The sequence below is a fragment of the Mastigoproctus giganteus genome, chromosome 12 (assembly GCF_048544385.1).
Source record: "Mastigoproctus giganteus isolate SK-2022 chromosome 12, ASM4854438v1, whole genome shotgun sequence".
NCBI classification, from domain to species: Eukaryota; Metazoa; Arthropoda; class Arachnida; order Uropygi; family Thelyphonidae; genus Mastigoproctus; species Mastigoproctus giganteus.
In genome coordinates, this window is record NC_143586.1 from 86,281,249 (window position 1) to 86,305,239 (window position 23,991).

General features: G+C 35.7%; 1 protein-coding gene across 3 annotated transcripts in view; it reads right to left on the reverse strand.

Moving 5' to 3' along the window:
* Sulf1 (Extracellular sulfatase Sulf1) overlaps positions 1 to 23,991 on the reverse strand; it is a 242,783-nt gene that overhangs the window by 119,960 nt on the left and 98,832 nt on the right. For all 3 annotated transcript variants that reach the window (XM_090386513.1, XM_090386512.1, XM_090386511.1), the window contains exons 7-9: positions 21,081 to 21,209; positions 16,630 to 16,701; positions 3,669 to 3,786 (exon numbers count right to left, since the gene is read on the reverse strand). In XM_090386513.1, coding sequence (XP_090242639.1) covers positions 3,669 to 3,786; positions 16,630 to 16,701; positions 21,081 to 21,209 — 319 coding nt within the window. The remainder of the gene's footprint in view (positions 1 to 3,668; positions 3,787 to 16,629; positions 16,702 to 21,080; positions 21,210 to 23,991) is intronic.

Sequence of the window (23,991 nt, forward strand, 5' to 3'; positions counted from 1 at the left end):
TTTTTAATTCAAAATAAATGATAATTTTTCACTTCCAAAACACATAGAATAAAACTTTGACTATATTTAGGAAGGTACGAAAAAAAGTCACATTTTTAATCATTAATTAATGCACAACAAATTTTTTCAAAGAGTACCTCTCAGGTCCTACATGACTACTGCAGGTAAAAACGATACTGAATTCTATAGGTATAGAGAACTTTCAAGAGAACTTACTGCCTGCACCCTTTTTCAACCTAACATCAAACAACTGCCATTAAAATACTTCAGGGAAACTCAAATACACAGTCAAACAATCACATGGCTGACTTAAAGTGATTAGAGTGAAATGCAAATTATACAAAAGTAAAAATGGAAGAGGGAGAGGTCAAAAGACCCAGTTATACGGGTGTCTTTGAGCTTGAAGTCTATATTCATCGAGGGAATGTTTCAGTAAAATACAAGAAGAAAAGTCTACACTCAGTTTGAAATAGGAGCATTGGGTTTTGAATTAGGGCATTAAACAGATTAGTTGAACATTCTTAATTGGTCGTTATCGGAATCACTGGACTGATTGCAGTGGCTGCAATGCTCTCCTCACCTTAACCCATTGGATTTTTATGAGTGGGGTCACATAAAACAAACGTTTTATGCCAGAGAAGTTAACAACCAAGATGATCTGTTGATTCACATCCATGAAGCTGCCTGCTGCTATTAAAAACAACATGGTGCTACTTGAATGCATACAGGATTCCCTCTCATATCATGTTGAAACCTGTCTTCTGTCACATGGCACTCATTTCGAACATCTTTTGTAATATTTATTTTGATCATGCTTCAGTTAGATTGCAGTACTAATAAAATTCATTTATTCCTGCTGTGCAATGTTACTGAGTGCCCTTCAATCCATAGCTAAATTTTAATCAACAAATTTATTGTTCTTGATTTACTGATAACCATGTACAATACAAGTAACATTATTCAGATACTTAGTAATAATTAAAATCTATTGCCTTATCTATTTCTTTATCTTTAATTACACCAAGATGCACTGTAAGAACGTCATTTTTCAATGGGAACTTGTACACTTGCACATGCAGCCATAGTCTACATCCTTACTGAGCAAAAGAACAGAATATTCTCCTCCTGGTTTAGACTCTCCACAACCTTGGCAATACAAATGCCTAGACTAAGTCACAATCATCCTTCTGGTTTATTCTGCTATGGTAATCAATTTCCAAAGTGGAAGATTTGAAAACTGTTGTTAAAGAAATTTGCACTTAACATTCTTCAAGATATCTAAGAGTAATAACCTGTACTTGGATGTGAGGTACATTGGATTGAAGAGCTATGTTTGGATTTTTAAATGTTGGCACATAAAACTTAAAGGAACAGGCCACATGCTTTATTAAGCAAGAAGAGAGAAACATTAATAGACTTTCTGCAGAAGTGAGGATAGTGTGCCTAGAATTATTTATTATCTTGCTTGGCCTGTTTAGGATTGCTTCTACCAGAAGTCTTCAATTCAGAAGTTCATTTTCTTGAGTTCATCAATTTGTCTTCTTCCAAAACATTTGGTTCATGAACTGGATTTGGCTATGAATCATTGTCACTCAATGATCACTAGTGATTACTTGTACTTTTCAATCTGATAACTCTGAAAAATGCTTATATGGGTTTTTGCACCACTTCTAGCTGCTTCTTTAAATAAACATGCCAAAGGTTGCCTCTGTTTTCCAGTCTAGTTACATATTTAACCAAAGTCAGCCAATATATACACACATCCTTCAAAACCTTTTTTCCCTCTTCAATGGCATACAATAATTTAAATTGTTTAAATCCATCTTTCCTTCTATATTCTTTCTAGATAGCAGTAAGTTAATGCCAAGCACTTGTCCACTTTCACAGGAAGTCATGTAGATTCCTTTTCAGCACATAAATTAATAAGATGACAAGGACGGCCTATTACCACAAAGTATTCAATCTCCTCTTTTAATACTCTTGCTATACAGGATATGATCACTTTCAGTGATGCTAACAAGAGCAAGCTGTTTTTGATTTGACAACTGTTTTTTTTTTTTTTTATTATTAGTATTACAAATGGTTACCATAATGGGATATAACTTGGAATCACTTTGATTATTGCCATCTGCCCCAATAAAATGGCAATTTTTCAGAGTCATCCCTGCCTATTTTTTTCCTAGCTGTGCAATTTTTATTTCATCATCAGGAAATATATTTCTGGACATGCCTGTATGATCAGCACAACTCAGAGAATGATGCAATAAACATTCAACAAATATGGCATTATCATCACATGAAATGCAACATCTGTTTTGTATTTCATTCTAAGCCAATTTTAATGTAGTTTTATTATTATTTTTTAAATTATTTATTTATTTTTTTGTTGTTGTTTTGTGAAACAAAATGGATGGAGAAAAATTGAGTTTTTGAAAAATGTTGAAGAAACCCTTTGCCAACTATATTGTTGAGATGAGACGGGGAAGGGTCAAATCAAACTAAAAAAGATGATTCTCTATCATATATCCTAATGATGGCAGCTATGGACTTGGTGATGACTGGGTAATAAAACAAACATGCAGTGCCAACAGATTAATAATGGGATCTATACACCAGTGAAATTATCCCACTGCCAAGTCCACCACCACCACCATGGGGTTCTAGATGGCTGGTTTGGATTTTGTTAAAGAGAACAGGAGGACAACATGTGAATATACACATGGGGGGGGGTTAGAATTTGTAGTTTTTCTACTCAGTCTGGGAGCAGTGAGAATATTTTCATATTTGCTGAGCACATGTTTAGGAATCAACACCAGGAGTGATCCACCCTAATAAACCTGATTTCTTGCTCTTGAGATTTTTTTATTATTATTATTTACTATATTCAGAAATTACATTTCACTTTTTTGATTGGTAGTTGGCAATAGCCATGTGACTGATTTTGTATGTGAGTTTCTCTGAAGAGCCATTGAAATGATTATTGTTGATTCTAGGTTGACACACTGTGCAGGCAGCACTCTAAAGTTCTCATTGCCTATATGTTTCAATGTTTTCAATTATTTAAATTGTCACTGTTTAGATAAATTCAAATACAACTTCTATTATATTAAAATGTTCTTTTGTGTCTTCATAATACTATAGTTCAATCTGCAGTTTTAGCCAGTAATCACGCACCAATAAATCAAAAAGAATAACTGTGGCCCCTTTAACATCATTACAATTTAACATTTTTCAATATCATCATTAGTGAAAAAATATGAAAAGATAAGTTAGATCCAAAACATAATAGGTAATTACATTAATTTAAAAATAATGCACTGATTTAGATACAATTCCAGAATTAAAGATCACATTAAATTAAATCTCCCAAGCAATTTACCAAAATTTATATTTATCTTTATATTTTATCTATTTATTTATATTTATTCACATTTATTGATATTTATCTATTTACTTTCTTTTAAATCAGTGTTTCTATTAAATGTGAGGTGTGAAAACATTTCAAATAGGCTACAGTGCTGGGAGAATCAACAAAATAATCATGCAAACTGCCATAACCACGAATGAGGTCTGAATTTAAAAAAGTTTGCGAATTATTGCTTTAAAGTTTAAGAATCATTGCTTCAAATACAAGTTCTATTTTCAATTACAAGTTCAAATATACTAACCTGAAATTGTTGACATGGAGATGTAAATTCTGGCTGTTCACATTCAGCAGCCAAACGTTCTTCTTTGGTCAGACGAGTTATTTCTGTACTGAATTGCTGATAATCTTTAGTCACTTTTCTGGAGAAATTAAAAATGAAAAAGCTATTATGATACTAAAAATTTCATATATAACCAACACAACACTGCCTTGCCAAAATGTTAGAACTTCCCACTCACCTAATGAATTGTATGCATCTGCACAATTTATATATATATATATATATATATATATATATGCAAAACTCTGTGAGTGACTATTCTTATCTAAAGAAGTGAATAAAAACATTTCTAAGTGTAGATTTCTATGTTTTAAACTTAAATAAATTTATTATTATTTTTTTAAAAACCATTCACTTGGTTCAACTTGTCCTACTCTTTACAGAAAAGGTGAAAGAAACAACTTGAACAAATATGATTTGGACATGATGAACAATTGATCCATATTTTCATACAAAACATGAAAAACTGCCATGTTTATTAATAATAAAGAGCATCATTGACAGGCCTTGTCCAAGCCATGGTTCATCTTCTGTCCATTGTTGTGCTGATTATTCCAATAAATCTTAAATGCAGCAACACAGTTCAAAATCAAAATCAAATATTCAATTCAGAATGGAAAAGATGAGTGACATTACTGACTTCCAAAAGACATGCTTAGAAAGCCGAGGTATCCACAGGACAAAATTAAATTTACCCATTTATTTGCTCCAAAAGTTTGTCCAGTTCTTCCTTGAGTTCATTAAAGCTATCAACTTTCACAACAACAACAGATAGAAGGTTGTTCCAGTAATCAACCACCCACTGACTAAAGGCAAATTTCTGCGTATATATCCTACAACTGTCTTTTTCCAATTTGAATGGCCAGGTCAGGTGTGTAATCTCAGCAAGAGCAAGAATCCCATCAGTATTAAGCTTGCTAGAACCATTCAAGGCCTTATACACCTCAATCAAATCACTTCACAGGTGCCTAGTCTCCAGACACTGCAATTTGCAAAATTTAAGCCTTTCTTGGTAACAGCAATCCTTTGTTCCTCTCACCAATCTCACTGCCCTTCTCTATACTCATTCTGGCAGCCTCTACATCCTTCCTAAAATAAGGTCTCCAGACCTGTATGCAGTACTCAAGGTATGGCCTGAACATTGCCTTATACAAAGGGGTAATCACCTCCTTATCCCTGCTAGCAAAATTCTTGTATATCATTGACAAGAACCTGTGAGCTGCTCTGAAAGCCTGTCTACATTGCACAGAAATCTTCATATCTTACTGTTCAATTACTCCAGATCTTTTTCATTCTCCACTGCCCTGAGTGTAGTACTGCACAGTTGGTACATAACTCTGGGGCTACTACTACTACTACCCACATGCAGTACAGTAATACCCCGAAGTTACGCGATAGGTGGGTCCGACGAAAATCGCGTGTCGAATTCGCGTAAGTCGGGGTACAACTTTGCATATAAATACATATAAATTTTGCTCAATTGGGACCAAGGACTAACAAAAACACTAGTTTAGAAGAAAAATATTAATAAAATTGCAGTTCTGTATACATATTAATACAAAATATGTATTAAAAAAACAAATGACTTACGTTAAAAAGTTATTTCGATGTCGATGGCTTCATAAAATCTAACAAATTCGTCTGACGACACAGCGCCTTTTTTTTCACGCAGAATTTCTTCGTAGCAAGCTAATAATTTTTTTATTCCTTGCTTTGTAGCTATAACGCGTTCTTCGTTGGAGTCTATGTTTTCTAAAATTTTTAAGCCCTTTACAATTGAGCCCTTTTCAATTTTCAACCTGTCAAGTTTGCAATTGTCATGTGCTTTTCGCCGTTGCTTCATTTAGGCCTGTAGCACATGCAATATCACATGGTCTTTCATTTCGCTCAAAGCGTTTCACAATTTCATATTTTTTCTCTATCGACAGAGGCGGACTGGCCATAAGCCTTACCGGGGCCAGTGTAACCCCTGTGGGCCAGTGTGATTTTGGCCATAAACCATAGTATGAGGCCACTATAAATTTTCCCGGGTAAGAATTTTTGACCTAGTCCGCTTCTGTTTATCGATAATTGCTTTTCTTTTTCTCTCTGAATCTGCAGTGTCTTCACCAGGACGCTTCCTTTTCACACCTTTTAATTAAGTATTTTACTAATTTTTAGGGAATAAAGCGCAATTACAAAACGAGGAGGCACGCTTGATACGCATAAACAAAGCTGCGCGCATGTAGCAACTGAATAAACAACACCATAAAGGCAGAGATACACTATTAACACCCCACATTTCTAGGGGTTCCTACCATAAAACAATAAAAATCCAGTTGCGTTTCTGCTAGTGAAATCTGTTATAAACTGGTAGTAAACTCGATCTAATTGCATTTGCAATTATACCGATAGCTGGAATTGTGTTGGTTTTTACGTTATTATGGTGAAATGTGTTTTTCCCTTCACTGATATAAAAAACATAAAATCAGCAAAGTTGAATTTTGTTCATCTTTCGCTCTCATTCTCCGCCGTCGCACCGTATATCGATAACATATGAAAAACGACCTTGAAGATAGTGGGCGGCAGCGTTGCCAAACGAAAAAATCAAGAACCGCGTAACTCCGAGTTCGCGTAAGTCGGGGTAGCGTAAGTCGGGGTATTACTGTACTTTGAATTTGTCAATGTTAAACTTCAGTTGCCATTTCTCAGCCCATCTGTCCAACTTTTCTAGATCCTGATGCAGTGCACTGTACTGTCATTAACAACCCTGCCAACCTTGTGTCATCTGTAAACTTGGAGATTAAGCCTGATATATCTTCATCAATATCATTGATAAATATATAAAACAACAATGGGCCCAACATGGAAGCCCGGGGAACTCCACTAATAATTAGTCCACGAAGAGCAGTGTCTACAAATTACCACTCTCTGTCTTCTCACACTCAACCATCCCTTTATCCATTGTAGCAACTTACTTTTAATGCCATACTGGTCCAATTTGTACAGTAGTCTTCCATGTGTAACAGTATCAAAAACTTTCCTAAGATCCAAGTATATGATATCAAAATTATTTTTTGCATCTAGTTTCTTTGTGACCACATCATAGTAGCCAATCAAATTGTCAGACTTCCCCTTAACAAACCCATGCTTTGTGTCTGAACTATAACTGCAGTCTTGTCTAGATGATCCTGCATTGCTTACTTAACCAGTGACTCCATTATTTTCCCTGGAACAGAAGTCAAACTAACAGGTCTAAAATTACTCGTGTCACCCTTTGATCCCCCTTTGTGAACTGGAGATACATTTGCACATCTCCAGTCCATGGGAACTTCCCCAGAGCCTAAGGATGCTCTCATAATTAAGGCTAAGGATTTGCTGATTTCCTTTGCCACCTTTAATATAACTGGATAGATCCTATCCACTCCATGTGCCTTTCTTATGTTTAACTTCAACAATTTCTCCACCACTTTGCTCTCTGTTATTACAAAATCATTTAGCTGTTACAGTTTAATAAGCTTCTGTCCTCCACTTCTCTCGAGAATTCCTTACGTGTAAATGCAGATACAAAATAGTCATTCAGTTTATCAGCAATCTGAGCAGGATCATCAACAGTTCAACCATTGATATCAAGCGGACCAGGCCTGGGAAACCTTTTGGCTAAAGGGCTACATTAGGAATTCAAAATGAAGGCGGGCCTCACGTAAAATATTATTTTTAGATATATATTATTTGTTATCATGAAGAAGAAATATAACATAAAAAAATTATTCTCTAACAACCAAGAATTTAATGAAATGAATGGAACTGTTTTACATCTTTTACCATTTTTTTAATTTCGGGTGTTAATTTTGTAGTTGAGATTCTTAAAACTGCTTGTAAATGTTCATCGGTGATGCTTGATTGTAAAGAATTTTTATTTAGATTCATGATGGAAAATGTTTGTTCACATATGTAGGTTTGTTCACAAAAATAACCAACATTTTTCAGGCAAAATGTTCGTCAAATTTGTCCGAATTAAGAATATTATCAAATTTACAGATTTCCTCATGACGGTGCAATTCCCTTAAATCGGTATCACACTGCAGATCTATAATCTGAAGCTGTAGTTCACTCGGTGCACTATCAATTTCTATTGAAAATGGGTCACGCACTATTGCCAAACTTGTCTCAAATAATTCAAGATGTGACATGTTCAACTTTTAACACATTTTTACATAATACTTGTTGATGTATAATACAATGAATTGTAATTAAATTATAATCAGGATAATTTTCACAAATTTTATCCTAAATTTTCTTTAATGCTCCAACATTTTTACCTGTCAAACTTGGTGCTCCATCAGTTGTTAATGCTTACCATTTTGTTCCATTGTAAATTATATCTTGTTAAGCATTTTTCAACTTTCTCAAATATATCAGCTCCCATTGTTTGGTCTTTAAGAGATTCCATTGAAAGAAGCTCTTCAATAATTTCAAAATTAGAGGTACATCCACGTATGAAAATTAATAACTGTGTGGTATTCTTTTGGTCGTTACTTTCGTCGAGAGCTATCGAGTACCACGTTATGGATTCTAATACTGATAATAATTGCTCATTCAAATTTGTATTGATACATTCAATTCTTCTTACTACGGTTCGCAGAGATAAACTTATATTCTCAAATATGTGTTTAATGTCAGGACATATAAAAAATAATAAATTTTCTGTTTATACACCAGCACGACAACCAAGTCAGTAGAGTTTACAATAAATCGTCAATAAAAATATTATCGTATTTAGTAGTCACGGGCATGAACCCCGGTTCACTCAAGGAACGCATGCTATGCACTCTCGCTCCTGACCACTGGGCTACGTCAGGCCCCCAATAAAAATAAATTGTTTATACTACGGGACGACCAAATGGTCAGGAGTTCACAAGACAAAGAGAATACAAGAAACAGCACCATATTCAGCAGTCACGGGCTTGAACCCGGTCACTCAAGGCATGTGTACTTAGGCACCTGCTCGCCTGACCACTAGGATAATTCCAGGCATACATTCTTTAATATAGTCTCCATCACAAAAGGCTTGTTGCTTTTTGCAATTATATGAGAAATAACGAAACTTGCCTCTACAGTAGCTTCTTGTTCCCTAGTTACCCGCATAAATACATTTTATTGTCTAGATAAATTTTGAATCAATCCATCAGCAGGTTTCTTTCTCGCTTCCGGAGTTAAATTGGCACCATATTCGGAATATTTAGTAGTGAAATGTCTCTTAATATTGTACTCTTTCAACACTAAGACACTCTCCCGGCAGATGAGACAAATAGTCTCATTATTTATGTTAGCAAAAAAATATTTTGTGTTCCACTCTTCATTGAAAACATGATGCTCTTGTTGAATTTTTCGTTTTTTATTCATTTTTAAAAGGGCGTAAATATTATTTTTATCGCTACTGCCACCAAGATGATAACCGAAGATAACACAAAAAAACTAACTGCGGGATGACCGTCAGAGAAAACAGATTGGAACTGCGGCTGGTCAGCAGTCCTATCCTATTACACCGCCACCACAGCAAAGCTGTTTCCGCCATCACCGGTTGTCCGTTACCGTACTTTCGCGCGGTTAGTTTATAATTGCAAATTATACTGTTATAAAAGCGCCCATTGGCTCGCTCCGGTTCGCGCACAATTTCAAATTCTATCTCAATTTGAACAACAGACAGATGATAAAACAATTTACGAGTCGACAAATTCTATAATGTATTACATATACAGATTTATTTTTCAAAAAGGCGTCACAAAAGGCATAAAATAAGTAAACTTTTTTCGAAAATACAATTAAAGCTCGCGGGCCGCACAAAAATGTGCTGCGGGCCTTAGTTTGCCCGGGCCTGAAGTGGACCAATCTGATTCATCCCCTTCCTTCTAGACTTTACATAAGAAAAGAAGTCTTTGCTGTTTTTCTTAGCATCTATTGCCAAAGATTTCTCATAATCTGCCTTCATTTGCCTAACCTCCTTTGTCACTTGATTGCAGACTAAGTTATATCTATTTTAGGTTTCTGTGTCACCTGGTAACACTGGTTGGTATCAATTTTGTTGGCAACGCTTGATTGGCAGTCAATATCTGGGAAGTTAAAACCTCCATTATAAGACATTCTGATTTACTGGCCATCTCTATTTCTCTGTACAGTTATTAGTTGTACTCATTAGAGTCATTACTCTCATAATGCACTCCTACTCTCATTTTTGCTTTTCCCAGTGCTTATATTACACAAAACTAACTGAATTTTGTGCTGGTCACCCATGTTGATTGGATGCACTGCCTCAGATTTAATATGCATAGGTTCTCTTTAACCCTTAGAAAAGCATGGTTTTGTCATGGCACAGACTCGGCAAGATGTCAAAATAATGCTAAAGAGGGATGCTAGTTCCTGGAGACTTGACTGCTTACTACAACTGTTGTAAATTGGATAGTTGCAGATTTTTGAAGTGCTGAAGCCTCTTCGTCCCACAGATGGAATGAGGTAGAATGAGATTTCTTGTTCTGACTGAGATTTTGTGCCTGGTGAGGCCTTGGTAGTAGGCTGAATTAACTCTCAGCTCCTGGAACCTGTTTGGTACAATTTTACATGACATTATCCTTTTGGAAGAAGCCATTCACAAATAAATACATCACAGCCTCCAATGACATCCAAAAGTTGCTCCACTGGTATGAATGAGGGAGGCCCAATGCAGCACAAAATGCAATCACCCACATCATTACAACACCACCACCACCACCACCACCATCAGCCCACACTGTTGACACCTGGCAAGATGAGTTCATGGACCTATGTTGTTTTTTTCCCACTGAAACACTTATTAAGTACATCTTCCACTGCAGGAACTGAATTTGTCAGTCATTATACTTTTATTATATTCATATAATATTTTTCTTTCTTGCAATTAAACATTAAATGTATTGATAATTTTTTGAAACCTTCAATGTCCATCATTTATTCAAACCTTCATCTTCCAGTTTAGGTGTTTAGGTACTTGTTGTAAATGCACCTTCTTGTTTTTTGCTGACAGTAGTAGAACTCTGGTTCAGTCTTCACTTGAAATATTCCTTCCGTGACAAGATATGGCAAGTTGTGCATTCTGAAATGATTCTTTGGTTACCACTGTTGTACTGCACATCATGTCAGCCTCCATTGGCTTCTCACATCAACAACTTGTTTCCAACCACCAGAATGCCAGATGGATGTAAGCTGGATATTAAATGTTTATTGGACCAATCTTGCCACACCTGATACATAGCAGACATTAATACTCCAGCAGGGTTGCAACTTCTGAGATATTCACACTGGCAAGTCTAGTGCCAAATATGTTACATTTAAGGTCACTTAAATCTTTTGTCTTGACCATTCTTATAGAGTTGCAAACAAACAGTATCCCTACATAATTCCATGGAACAAAGAGATAATGCAGCTACTGAAGGATGCTATATTTTATGAACAGTGGCCACTTGGTGTAAATGTAGCATTATGAAAATTTTCCAAGTATAAAATACTGAATTTTAAAATAGGCATTGAAATTTCAAAAAGAATGAAAAACTTTTAGCATAGATCAGTGCTTCTGAATAACAGAAGCCATTGAAATGATTATTGTTGATTCTAGGTTGACACACAGTGCAGGCAGCATTCTAGAATGGGTAAAAAATCAAGGACACCACATGTGGTGTTCTATATGGCAGAACACCAAATTGATATGAACTACACTGAAAGGACAGAATTCATGTGATACCTGGTTCCTGGGCAACGTGATGCTGTCACCTCTCTTGCTAGTGGACAAACCCACGGCTCGGCAGGTATATAAATAAAAAATAAATTTCTGTTTATACTCTGGGACGACCACACAGTCAGAGGAGTTCACAGTTGGAGAGAACACAAGAAGCAGCACCGTATTCAGCAGTCACAGGCTTGAACCCAGGTCACTCAAGGCATGTGTACTTATGCACCTGCGGACTGACCACTCAGCTACGGAGGCCTTAAGGTACACTGCATTCACATAGATGGTAATTCAATGTCAGTATGCATAAGCGTTGTGAGTTAACCGACTTTGAAAGAGGGATGATAGTGAGTGCCCAAAGCATGGGTCACTCTATCATGGAGGTGGTACAGAAATTGCACTATTCAATAGTGAATTGGGAATACGCCATTTCCGGAATAACATCTCATTGTGGACAGCACTGTGGGTAGAGAAAGGTGGAGGATAAACGTGGCCATCAACATCTGTCTTGCATTGTTTCAGCCAACCGAATCCCATTGCTAACACAATTGTTTCAGCTAACAGAATCCCATTGCTAACACCATGACACAGGACTCTAAACCTCAACTGGATGAAAGAACATTGGCACTGGACCTTGGATGATTGGAGACAGGTCTCCTGGTCCGATGAGTCTCTTTTCCAGTTATTTTGAGCAGACAGGAGGGTGTGTATCTGGTGGAAACTGCACAAAGCTATGCAACCTCGTTGACATGCACAAAGTGTATGTCAACGAGGAACTGTTCAGGCAGATGCATATGGACGGTCGGGAATGGTCTAGGGCATGTTCAACTGGCACTCATTGGGACCTCTGGTACATCTAGACACATCTCTGAATGGTCCAGGTTGTGTCCATCCCTGCAGACCATCTGCATCCCTTTGTGGTCATCGTGCACCCACAGGGCAATGGCCTCTTCCAGCAGGACAATGCACCTCCCCATAGAGCCATGGTGACTAGAACATGGTTCAAAGAACATTCCACATATTTTACCACCATCAAATAGCCTCCCCCTCACTTACTGGACATGAACCCTGTGGAGCATCTTTGGGAGCTGTGCAAAGGTCCATTCGAGCTTTGGATCCTCCACCTAGGAATGCAATGGAATTATGGACAGAGGTGCAGAAGGCATGAGTGGAAATACCTGTGGAAAGCTTTTGTGAACTAGTGGACTCAATGCCTTGCCACGTGACTGCCCTTATGAGAGCAAAAAGGTGGACCTACCCGTTAGGTATCCCATGATTTCCATCCACTCAGTGAATTTTGTTTATTCACTTTTAGTTCAAGAAACCTTTGTCCTCAATGGCTAAAAAAAAAAAAAATCAGGAGGATTTTTCCCCCCTCGATATAGCTATATCAAGAACATCTTATTTAAAATCACTTCAAAATATAGATATGTGCTACTTTTTTTAATAGACCACTTTACAGAAAATGTTCTTCCAAAAAGCAAAAACTTGGGTAAGCTCATGGCACAACACTTAAAATATAGGTGTAGATGATTCCTAACCTTTTCACAGCAGAGAAAATGTAGTAATAATAATAAACTTAAAAACAGCTAGTCCGCATCACATGAAGGGGTTGATCTCTAAACTGCTACTCTGCCTCCTAGTATTCATATAGCTCTATGAAAACCAGGACCTCGTAATGTACTGAAGTTGGTGATGAAATAGAAAAACAATGCTTTTAAATATTACATGAAGAATACCCAGTTCTCCCCCCCCCCCAAGCTATCTTTAATCATTTTTTTTTATTTGTTAAGATGACAAAATACTGATCTGTACTTTGTGATACAGATCAGAATTTTCTTTAGAAGGCAATTTATGATATTTACGAAATATCATAAAAAATTCAGAGTGGAAATAAGTAACTTTATTGAATTATATTTTGTGTATGTAAATTCTCCACGGGATTGGCTCTGTTACAATTGCAGATGCTTTGATCTTTTTATTATTATTAGGAAAGCAGCAAATGGGTGTCTGGTATTTTTGCCATACACATCTTTGCTGCAAACATTTTTGCCCGATAACATTTTCGCCATAAGGCAATTTTGCCATAAAAGATAAAATAACTGGTTGACAGTTTTGTTTCAATTCTCCATTGATGAATCTACTGCCTTTGGCAGATTTAATGTGTTTAAGCTAGTTGACTGTTTGGTTTCTCCATTGACAAGTTCTCACAGTACACCCATTTTTATATTATTAAAATTTATTAATATTATTAAAATAAAATTTAAATAAAACATAAAAAAATAACTGGTTGATAGGTTGGTTTTATTTCTCCATTGACGATGCTCTCGCAGCACCCCCATTTTTATATTATATAAATCTTAGCCCTCATAATGGTCTATACAGTGACGAGTATATGTGGTGGTGTTAAAATAGTGGATGATAACAATTACATATATCGACTTGATAGAAAATATGGTGATAAAACTTACTGGAAGTGTGAAATAAGAGCGTGTAAAGCCAGATTGCATACTATACTAGAAAATGATAACATATCAGCTTGCAGATCCTTTGATGAGCACAGTCATCCCTCCCGCCCGTCAAAACCAAAAGTTTACCAAGCTATGGCAAATATAAAAGAGGCAACTACTAATTCGCAACAGTTTTTGAGAGCATTAATTATCAATTTTTTAGCTAATTTAGATACAACAGCTTGTTCTCTAATGCAGTCTTTACCAAATTTATCACGCAATATTAGAAGTTGGAGGCAAAAGAAGACTCAAGCTCCTTCTATCCCCAAAAAAAGAAATGGTTACGTGATTCCTGACGAGTATAAGTTTCTTGAAAATGGTGAAAATTTTTTTGTTATTTGATAGTGGAGAACATGTAGACAGAATTTTGGTATTTGGCACAAAATCTGGCTTAGATGATTCGGTGAAATATAAGGACTGGGCATGTGATGGAACATTTAAATGTAGTTCAGTTATTTACTACCAGTTATATATGTTACATATAATGATAAGAAATAGCAGCATCCCTCCTCTGTTCATTTTACTTCCAGGGAAATCTGAAGAGACTTACAACAGATTTTTTTATATCATTAAGAACTTATGTCCGACATTAGATCCTGAATTCTTAACGATTGGCTTTGAGAAAGGACGTATCATTGCTTTCTCTAACATATACCCAATACAACTATAACCGGCTGTTTGTTTCATATGGCAAAAAACATTTACTGCAAAATCACTGATATCGGACAAAAGTTGAGCTATCAAACAGATGCCAAATTTAACATGAAAATTAAATGCATTACAGTGTTAGCATTTCTTCCAGTTAGTGACATTATTGATGGCTTTATTCAGCTGACAGATGACGATTATTTGCCCCAAAAGTTGGTTTCTTATTTTGAAACACTACATTGGAGGAGAAAGAGGCCGAGGGCCTTGAAGGCACAGAGTGGAACCCACATTTCCCATAGAACTTTGGGAAGTCTATCAACGGACATGTAACGATATGCCAAGAATGAACAACAGTGTAGAAGGCTTTCACAACGCAATACAAAGCTAAGTTACAAATATGCATCCTAGTATTTGGAAACTGATACCTCTCTTAATGAAGGAAGAAATTTTAGCGAAAAAGAAAGTGTGATGCTGAATGAGGAGACAAATCAACAAGCAAAAAACATGAATAATACTATGAATGAAAGACATTGAAGACAAGTGCTTAGGTACGATCCACAAAATAAAATCAGTTATTTGAGCAGTATTGCCAGGAATCTACACACATTTTAATGTATTCAAATATTTTATATTTTCATTTTCACAATAAAGTCTTTTTAATTTTGTTATTAATTTTTCATGTTTCGTTATGTCCTTGTTAATGTCCCTCTTTTATTTTATCTTTTACAGCAAAGTTGCCTTATGGCGAAAATGTTATGTGGCGAAAATGTTTGCGGCGAAAATGCTTGTGGCAAAGATATTTATGGCAAAAATACCTAGAACCCAGCAAATGATGCAAGAAAGCAAGCTTATACAGCATCAGCCAAAAAAAAAAAAAAAAAAACACCCTTCCCATATCTCCTGTCCATCCCCTCTAGTTTGTCTAGTTCTTCTTTGAATTTATTGAAACTACCCACTTCCAAAATCAGATGGAAGTTTGTTTCAAAATCAACTCCCTGCTAGCTGAAGGAAAATTTCTGTGGATCTACCCTGCAACTATCCTTCCTCAATTCGAATTTGTGCCCCTTGTGTGTAGTCAGAACAAGAGAAAGAATGCCATCAGCACTCAACCCAAAGCCTTACACACACATCAATCAGACCTCCTCATAGCACCGTTTTGTTATTTTCACTTATCTCACTGCTTTGTGCATCCATTCCACATCCTTATTAAAATGAATCTTCCAGACCTGTACTCAAGACGTAACCTGACCATTGCCTGATACAACAGAATAATCACCTCCTTATTCCCATTACCCATCTCTATTATTATGCACTAGTGATTTATAACTCCTCTGCTTCCACGTGGACTGTGCAAAGAGAAGATACCTGTATTTTCTATGTGCCAATCAATGTGAAATAAATACAAACTCTCAACAAGGTATGGAGGCCTAGTTATACAATATTATGGATGAACCTATTAAAATAATTTCAGACTGGGCAATCAAGTTTTCTAATGGCTGATTTTTAAAAAATCTAGGGTTGCAAGCACTCTGAGAGAAGCAGAACTTTTCTCTGATGTGTTATTCTGAGTTCTTCAGTGTGCATAGCATGAAAAATCAATGTATGAACACAAACTTCTACAAACATAATAAACAATGTGAAGTGGCATACTACACTACTGCAGTATGACCAAAGCAGTTGATGGGTCAAAAAACACCAACATAACAACTATGCCTGCAATTATGAACTGTTGTCAAACAAACAAATATATCATTTAAAAAAAAAAAAAACACTAATTCCTACATAATTGGTTTGTTCACTTTTCTGTAATTCTTTCATGTAAATAAACCAGTTGTAATTACCAAACAGATTGGACATATTTTTTTCTGTTTGCTCAGTTGCATCTAATAGACTACTGCAAAATTTTACTCATAAGGAACAATGCAACTTTGCAGATCTATGAACTACCTTATAGAGATATATTTTTAGAGGAATGAACATTGTTGTTAATATTAGATTGCCCAAAACATCTGTGCGCCACACTTGCCCTCTTTCTATCAGGAAACTGTGTCTCCATGCTTTCTTGCGTCTTACTTCTCCATGGGTACGGCCAGTTGAACTGCAATAAAATTAAGTTTGCATTATTTTAAGTACAGCTTTTGGAAAATTTACATAAGTTAGCTATTCAGTAATTGTGTACTATGAAGATGGAGAAAAATGTATCCTTTAGCATTTTTCAAATAATTTGAATTTAGAAGTATGAAAACATTAAATTAGAAATAATAACAATATTATAAGCAATGTACTGATAATTCAGTGGTGTGATAAAAAGAAAGAAGTGAAAACTACAAGTATTATTCCAAAAGTCATGCATATTGCACACATGCTCCTCACTCCATGTGCCTGCATGACTGACATTTATCAGGACAATAATTTAAAGTTTAACCTCAACACTGGTGTGCTCAAAACAGAGTTCCTGAATTGAAAGTTTATGTAGAGACTTTTAAAAAATGGTGAGAGAAATTGCTTCAGGTCAGTTTCAGATTAAAGATCTTTAATCAAAACTGAAACTTTACGTGGTCAAACAGCAAAACAAATCTATGAATTTTTGCATGAAGTGTGTAGTGAGTCAACACTAGGTCATAGCATGATTTCACACATTGGTATCAATCAAAGGCTTCATCAAGGTCAGACCAGTGTTCAAGACAACCTATGCTCAGGCAGACCAAGAACATCTATGGACAACCCATCGGCAATCATTATTATCACTACTTTGGAAGAAGACGGATGAATATCAGTGGGAAAAAGCCAATGAATATGAAATAGTGAAATCATCTATTCACTGAATTTTAGCTAAGGTGTTATCAAAATGAAAGATTCTCACACCTAATGGATCCCATATTTGCTGTCAAATTAACAATGAGAAAACTGTAAAGAAATTGCAACATAGTTAATTGCATGTTACCAACAAGAAGGTTCAAGCATTTTTAAAACCTATTATTGCCATTAATGAGACAAAGGCATGTGACTTTGAACCTAAACCAAAGTCACAGTTAATTTAGTGGAAGTATCCATCTTTTCCAAGCCTCCCTAAGTGTCACTTCCAACAATTCAAGGTGAAACAAATAATCATCGTGGTCTACGATTATGAGGACATTACTGCTGCTGATCACATGCCACTTGGAAGATCAGTTACTGAAGACTACTACACATTTCTTTCCTCAGAAATTAAGCCCAAAAATTATTCAGAGCAGCCACCAATGTTAAGTGGTGTGCTCATACTCCATGACAACAGGCCTCATATAATACAGTCTGTACAGCTTGTTCTCATTTTCACTGATTACAAGTGGGAAGAACTACTTCACGTCCTAATAGTCCTGTAAAGAGAACATCCTTGTGATTATGATCTGTTCCCCAAGCTCAAGGAATCAATGCATGGACAAATATTTACTGTCTTTAGAAGCACTGAGTGCAAAGTGACCCAAAACATCAGCTTAACTTGAGCAGACAGCTAAGCAACAATCAAAAATTACCTGAATGTTGAGAAGCAGTTATAGGGCACAAAGGAAACTAAGTGAAAGTTTTTAATGTAAATTATGTTATAAATTAACTGCTTTTGTGCATTACTTTTGGGATAACCCTCATACTCTGCACAAATAAACAAAAAAAAAAAAAAAAAAACCCACTTAAAAATAAAATTCATTATTCATATAAAGCTCACTTCATAAACATTTTTTTATTGATTAGCCAAATACCTTTAATTTGCCTATTATTAAAATCATCATTGATGCTTTATGCTTTTAAAACTATCAATTCCAGGACTGCTATTATGGGCAAAAATGAATACAGCCACTCCCCGACTTACGTAAGGGTTGCATTCTGCGGAACTCAACATAAGTTGGAATTCCCCTAAATGCAGCACTCACAAATTTCATTGAAGCAAAAAAATAAATATTCAATGAACAGGTAAATAGAATTATTTATTTAATTTTTTTTTTATCTCATGCGTAGGAAAAATTACAAAAAGAGAGGAAACAGGCAAAATGCCAGCAAGTTTTATCTTTCGAGCATCATCGTTGCCAGAATTAACTCTCCAGCTGGTAAGCATGCCGCTTCGGAAATTGAGGGCTGTGGAGATTTAGAGGGAGTTTTTTCCAACACATCACAAAATTCTCTGCAGCTGCAGAATCGGCACTGGCAACGTCACCACATACTTTAATGTTTTGGAAACCAGTGTGATGCTTGAACCTATTAAACCACCCATTGCTTGCCATGAACTTGGCTTGGGGTTCACTGTACTTATCCTTAATATCTTCATAAATACTTCTTGCTTTGCTTGAATGGCCATTGGACTCAGAGGCACTTGCTTTTGAATCTGATTTTCCATCCATATTATTAATAGCTTTTCCATCTTCGATATAGCACCTGAATGCTGTTTTGTGATCACTGTTAATCTTAAATGCATTGATCTTACGTGCACTGTCCCTTAAAATAGTATTCACTGTTGAAGCAGAGCAGTGAGACAAAAGTTTGTCCTGCTTCTATTGCATGGAATTAGGATAGAAGCAAAACAAACTTTGTCCTGCTTTGCACTTCTTCATTTCTAAATCAATTTTGTTTCATTTCCTAGCACTGCCACTACTTGCACTTGCCTTTGGTCACTTTCCCTTCATCACTGTAATAAGTAAATAGGAGAAGAGAAGATTCTGAAAATTTATTAAAGTTTTTTATTTGATTGAAGATTTCAATGAAGGGGAACTCCTTTCACCATAATACCGTAACGTAAAAACCCACAGATTTCCAGTTATCGGTATTATCGCAAATGCAATAAGATTGAGTTTACTACCCGTTTATAGTAAATTGTGCTAACAGAAAAGCCAAATAAACTGGAAAGTGCAAATTGTTTTTATTGTTTTATGGTAGTGAGCTCCAGAAATGTGTTTTGGAAAATATCACAAAGGCTTTCAAAATTGATTCTTATAACGGAATATATGGAACGATGAAAGTGTAGTGCAATTTCAATTATAAAAATGACCTTTTATAGAGATAAATAGCTTAGTTATATAACGAAAATTTTGACTTCCGAGATTTTGGAACAAATTACCAAAAGGAAAAAAAAAAAAAAAAAAAAACAATGTGTTATTGGGTTCACATTACAATATTTTCATGATACCTACATTTATTCCTATGGGATTCAAAATAGTTTCCACGATATTTTTGGTTTGCACTGGCCAGCAAAAACTTACGTAAAGTTGAGTTTCCATAAGTCGAGTGTTATGTAAGCCAGGGAGTGGCTGTATAACATAATATTACTTATATCTATAAATGGCAAGTTAATATCAACACTAATTCCCTGTTGTTATTATACAAAGTTGTGCCACCTGCCAGCAAAAGTACTACTGCATTCTGACTAGATTAGGAAAGTATGCTCTGTGAACAATGTGCAGAATTTCCATCTAGACAAATAAGATAATTGTTCCAGGATACAATTTGAAAGAGCCTGTGAAATCTGGCCTGGTGCATATTTTTGCCAGAGCTCCCACTCATAAAAACAGAAAAATAAATCAATAAATGACAAGGGATATTATCCGAACAATTTTATATTTCTGGAGCAACCAAGATTAAGCCCTGCCATAACTGCTCCTTACTAAACTCAACTTTGCTCCTGTCTCTGGATTTGTTGCATTAATTAGATTCCTTTATGTAATTAGGTACCTGCAAGGTAACTTTCAAAAACTTTATGTACTCATTTTGTTAATAGTGTTGTGCAAATGATGTGAACAAAGATAAATTTATTTCATAATTCAAGTACAAAAACCAAATAAATATACTTTTTAGTATCTAATATGATATCCTTTGGCCTTTAACCATTTTTTCTTGTTTTGTACATGGAATCTGATTTTTTGCAAGTTTCCTTTATTTTTGGATAATGGAACCACATCTTTATCACAGCACAAATCATCTTCCCTTTTGTTTCCATTTTTCTCAGTCCATTTTTTCTGAGCCTGTCCTTACTGATGGCTCACAGATTTTCAATGGGATTCATGGGTGTTTTCATGCCATTCCAAGCACTTTATATTGTTTCCTATAAAAATTGCATGAGAGTTTTTTTGGATGAATGGCAAAAAACAAGGTCCTGCTGAAAAATTCAGTTCTGACAATACTTTATTTGTAGTACTTCATGTAATGGTGTTCTTTTCAGCAAAGCTTTTATGCATCATATTAGTGTGCATATCCAAAAAGAAGAGATGTGGTCAAAATATGTTTACTCTTCTTTGCTTCATACAATGGAATCATGATTTTATTATATTCATATAGTATTTTTCTTTTTTGCAGTTAAATATTAAATGTATTGATCATTGAGTAAAATTATGGGAAAAAATAACTTTCAGTTAGAATTTCCTTTTTGCCATCAAATTTGAGTGCCAGAGGAAGACTACCTACAAAAACTGATATTTACAGTAAAATACGATTTTACTCAAAATGTTATATACTAACCTCATCCAATGATAAGCATCATTAAGAATTGAAAGCACAGATTTTCCATCTATATGTTCTGGAATTTCCACTTGAGCAATATCCAAAAATGTTGGTGCAAGATCCAGATTCAACACAATGTCCCTAATACTGAAGCAGAAAATAATTCATATCATTTGTAGTGAGTAATCTAATAATTGTCAAAAATGGAACTACCTGTGAAAAACAACAGTTACTTTAACCAGTGTTCTCAACTTTCATAACTCAAGGACCCCTTTTTCATTAAAAAAAATTCAGACCCAAAATGAAATAATTTTATTCCTGTTAAAAACTTAAAGCATGAATTTTATATATGAGCAAGTATAGATTGCTGTTAATATGAGATAATAATAAGTGAATTAAATACACTTTTGCATGGAATTTTTTTTTGTTAATTTTGTAATACAAACAAAAAAAGAAATGAATAAAAAATAACCATAAAGCAAGTCAAATCTTATTATATTAATGTCAAAATTATCAGTTTCACAACAGAAAATTATATAAATTTTCTATTATAATCCAGGATAACTACATATGATCAGGTTCAAAAGATAGAGAGAGCAGAAGAAACACTGTATTTAGCAGTCACAGTCAACTGAAATGCTTATACTATTGTACTCTTGTGCTTGGCCACTCAACTATGGTAAGTCTTGTCCCACTTCACCATGATATTTAATGTAAACAGCGATGTTGCTTCACCAACATTGAATTGCTGATGTAGCATTCAGTAATAGGAAGCTGAAGTCTTAGTCTGGGTCTATACGTAATCTGTTTCTGTTTGACTTTAGTATTAATAGTAGTAGTGGTAAATGATACAAGAAAGCTAACTTATACAGCATCAGCCAAAAAAAAAAAAAAAAAAATTTCACATCACCTCTCTGATCCCTTTAATAACATTCGTGTGTACAGATTTTAATGTTTCCAAAATCATAGTGTTTCTGAATGTACTTTTAATGCTAAGGCTAACCTAAACTTTTTTACCTATCACTTACTGCTTTTTTTTTTACAAACATATTGTAAGAATTATTTTCTGAGATACATATTTCATGTATACGCAATATGCATACTACTTCCTTTGTGACTGACAAGTAGAGACATGCTTAGAGACATGAAGACCTGCATGCCAGGTAGTTATAACATGCAAAGTGTTTCTTCTGCATTATAATCTGATGCAGTCATGCTAAATAGTACCTTCTTCTAACATTATTTTCATATTCTGTGTCCTTGACAATGGCAACTTGTAACTGTGTGAACAATCCAAATATATTTTCTTACATTTATATCACATATGCCATATATTTTGGGATTAAATTAGGTGACCACAATAAAAGTTGGGTCTTCATAAGTATGTCATACATGTGGAAGGGCTTGCAATTGTGGAAAAGTGGTAAAAAGAAAGCCATGACATTTGCCATTCCCATGGTATGGAGGAAATCTCAGAATGACATTAATTAATGCTAATTTTGTTCTGTAAATGAATCAACTTTTAACATGAAGAATAAGCAGAGCACTGTCTACTTCAACTTCAGCTGCAAGGCTAGTACACCATGGCCCTAAACTACCAATACAACCTCCACCAATTGTTCTTGAACATATGCCATCAGATCCCAAATCTGACATTTGTAATCAAGAGGATAATATAAACAATTCTGATGAAGAAATTCGCAACTCTGGACCACAGTTTTTTGCACAAAATGAACTCAATGATCTCACGAGTGATTTAAATCTCTCACTAGATCATTTAAATCTAACCAAAGGGTCTACAGAGCTTTTAGGGTCAACACTGAAATCCAAGAACCCGGCGCCTCCGTAACCAGGTGGGCAGGAGCAGTAGTGCATAGCACATGCTTCTGGATTAGACTGGGGTTCAAGCCCGTACCCACCAAATATGGAGGATGTGGCAGGTCAGGGAATGAACACCGCATATTCCCAGCCCGAATAAAGGGTGAGGGTTGGAGTCAGGAAGGGCATCCGGCTGTAAAAATTGCATGCCAAAACAATAAAAACGCTCACCCCATATAATAATGGGAAAAAGGCGAGGACAAAAAAAACCCAGAAATCCAAGAATCTGCTGGCCATAAGTAACAGTCTTTTAATGACACATACAAGGGGCATTCAAAAAATAAGTTACACCTGACGCCATCTCTTGGTATAATTGAGCAACAAATGTGGTGCCTGCACGTAATGGAGTTCATATCATGCACCCCCTGGTAGGTGAGTTTTGTTGATGTAGCGGTGACAGTTGTGTAGGAGAAAGTGTTCATAATGGCAAGTCAGCTAGAATGTTATTCCAAGTTCGAGTGGAAACAGTACGATTTCTGTGGGCGAAACATCTGAACTGTTCCGAGATTCATCGTGAAATAACGGCAGTGTATGGGGAAAATGCAATGTTGCGTCCAGCCATAATGAAGTGGTGCCAGCAGTTTGAAAGTGGTCGCATAGAACTGATGGATGCTGATCGAAAAGGAAGGTCATCAACGTTGACCACTGCAGACAATATGATGCAGGTTGGGTTGATGAAATGATTCGCAATAATCGAAGACTGACAGTCACAGAAATGGCAAAAGGAGTTGGATATTTCGATAGGCAGTGTTCATTCCATCATCCGTGAACATCTTGACTATTGCAAATTGGATTCCTCGTTCACTGACAGACGAACACAAAGGTCAATGTTTTTTGTCTTCTCTAGTCTTCCTTCAACAATATTCTGTGGAAGGCCATGACTTCTTATGCCACATCACTATTGGCGATGAAATGTGGGTGCACCATTCCACCCCAGAAACAAAGAAAGCGTCTATGGAATGGAGACACAACATCGCCTGTGCAGAAGAAATTCAAAGTTGCACCATCAGCAGGAAAGGTCATGGCCACTGTGTTTTTCAACTGTGAAGGA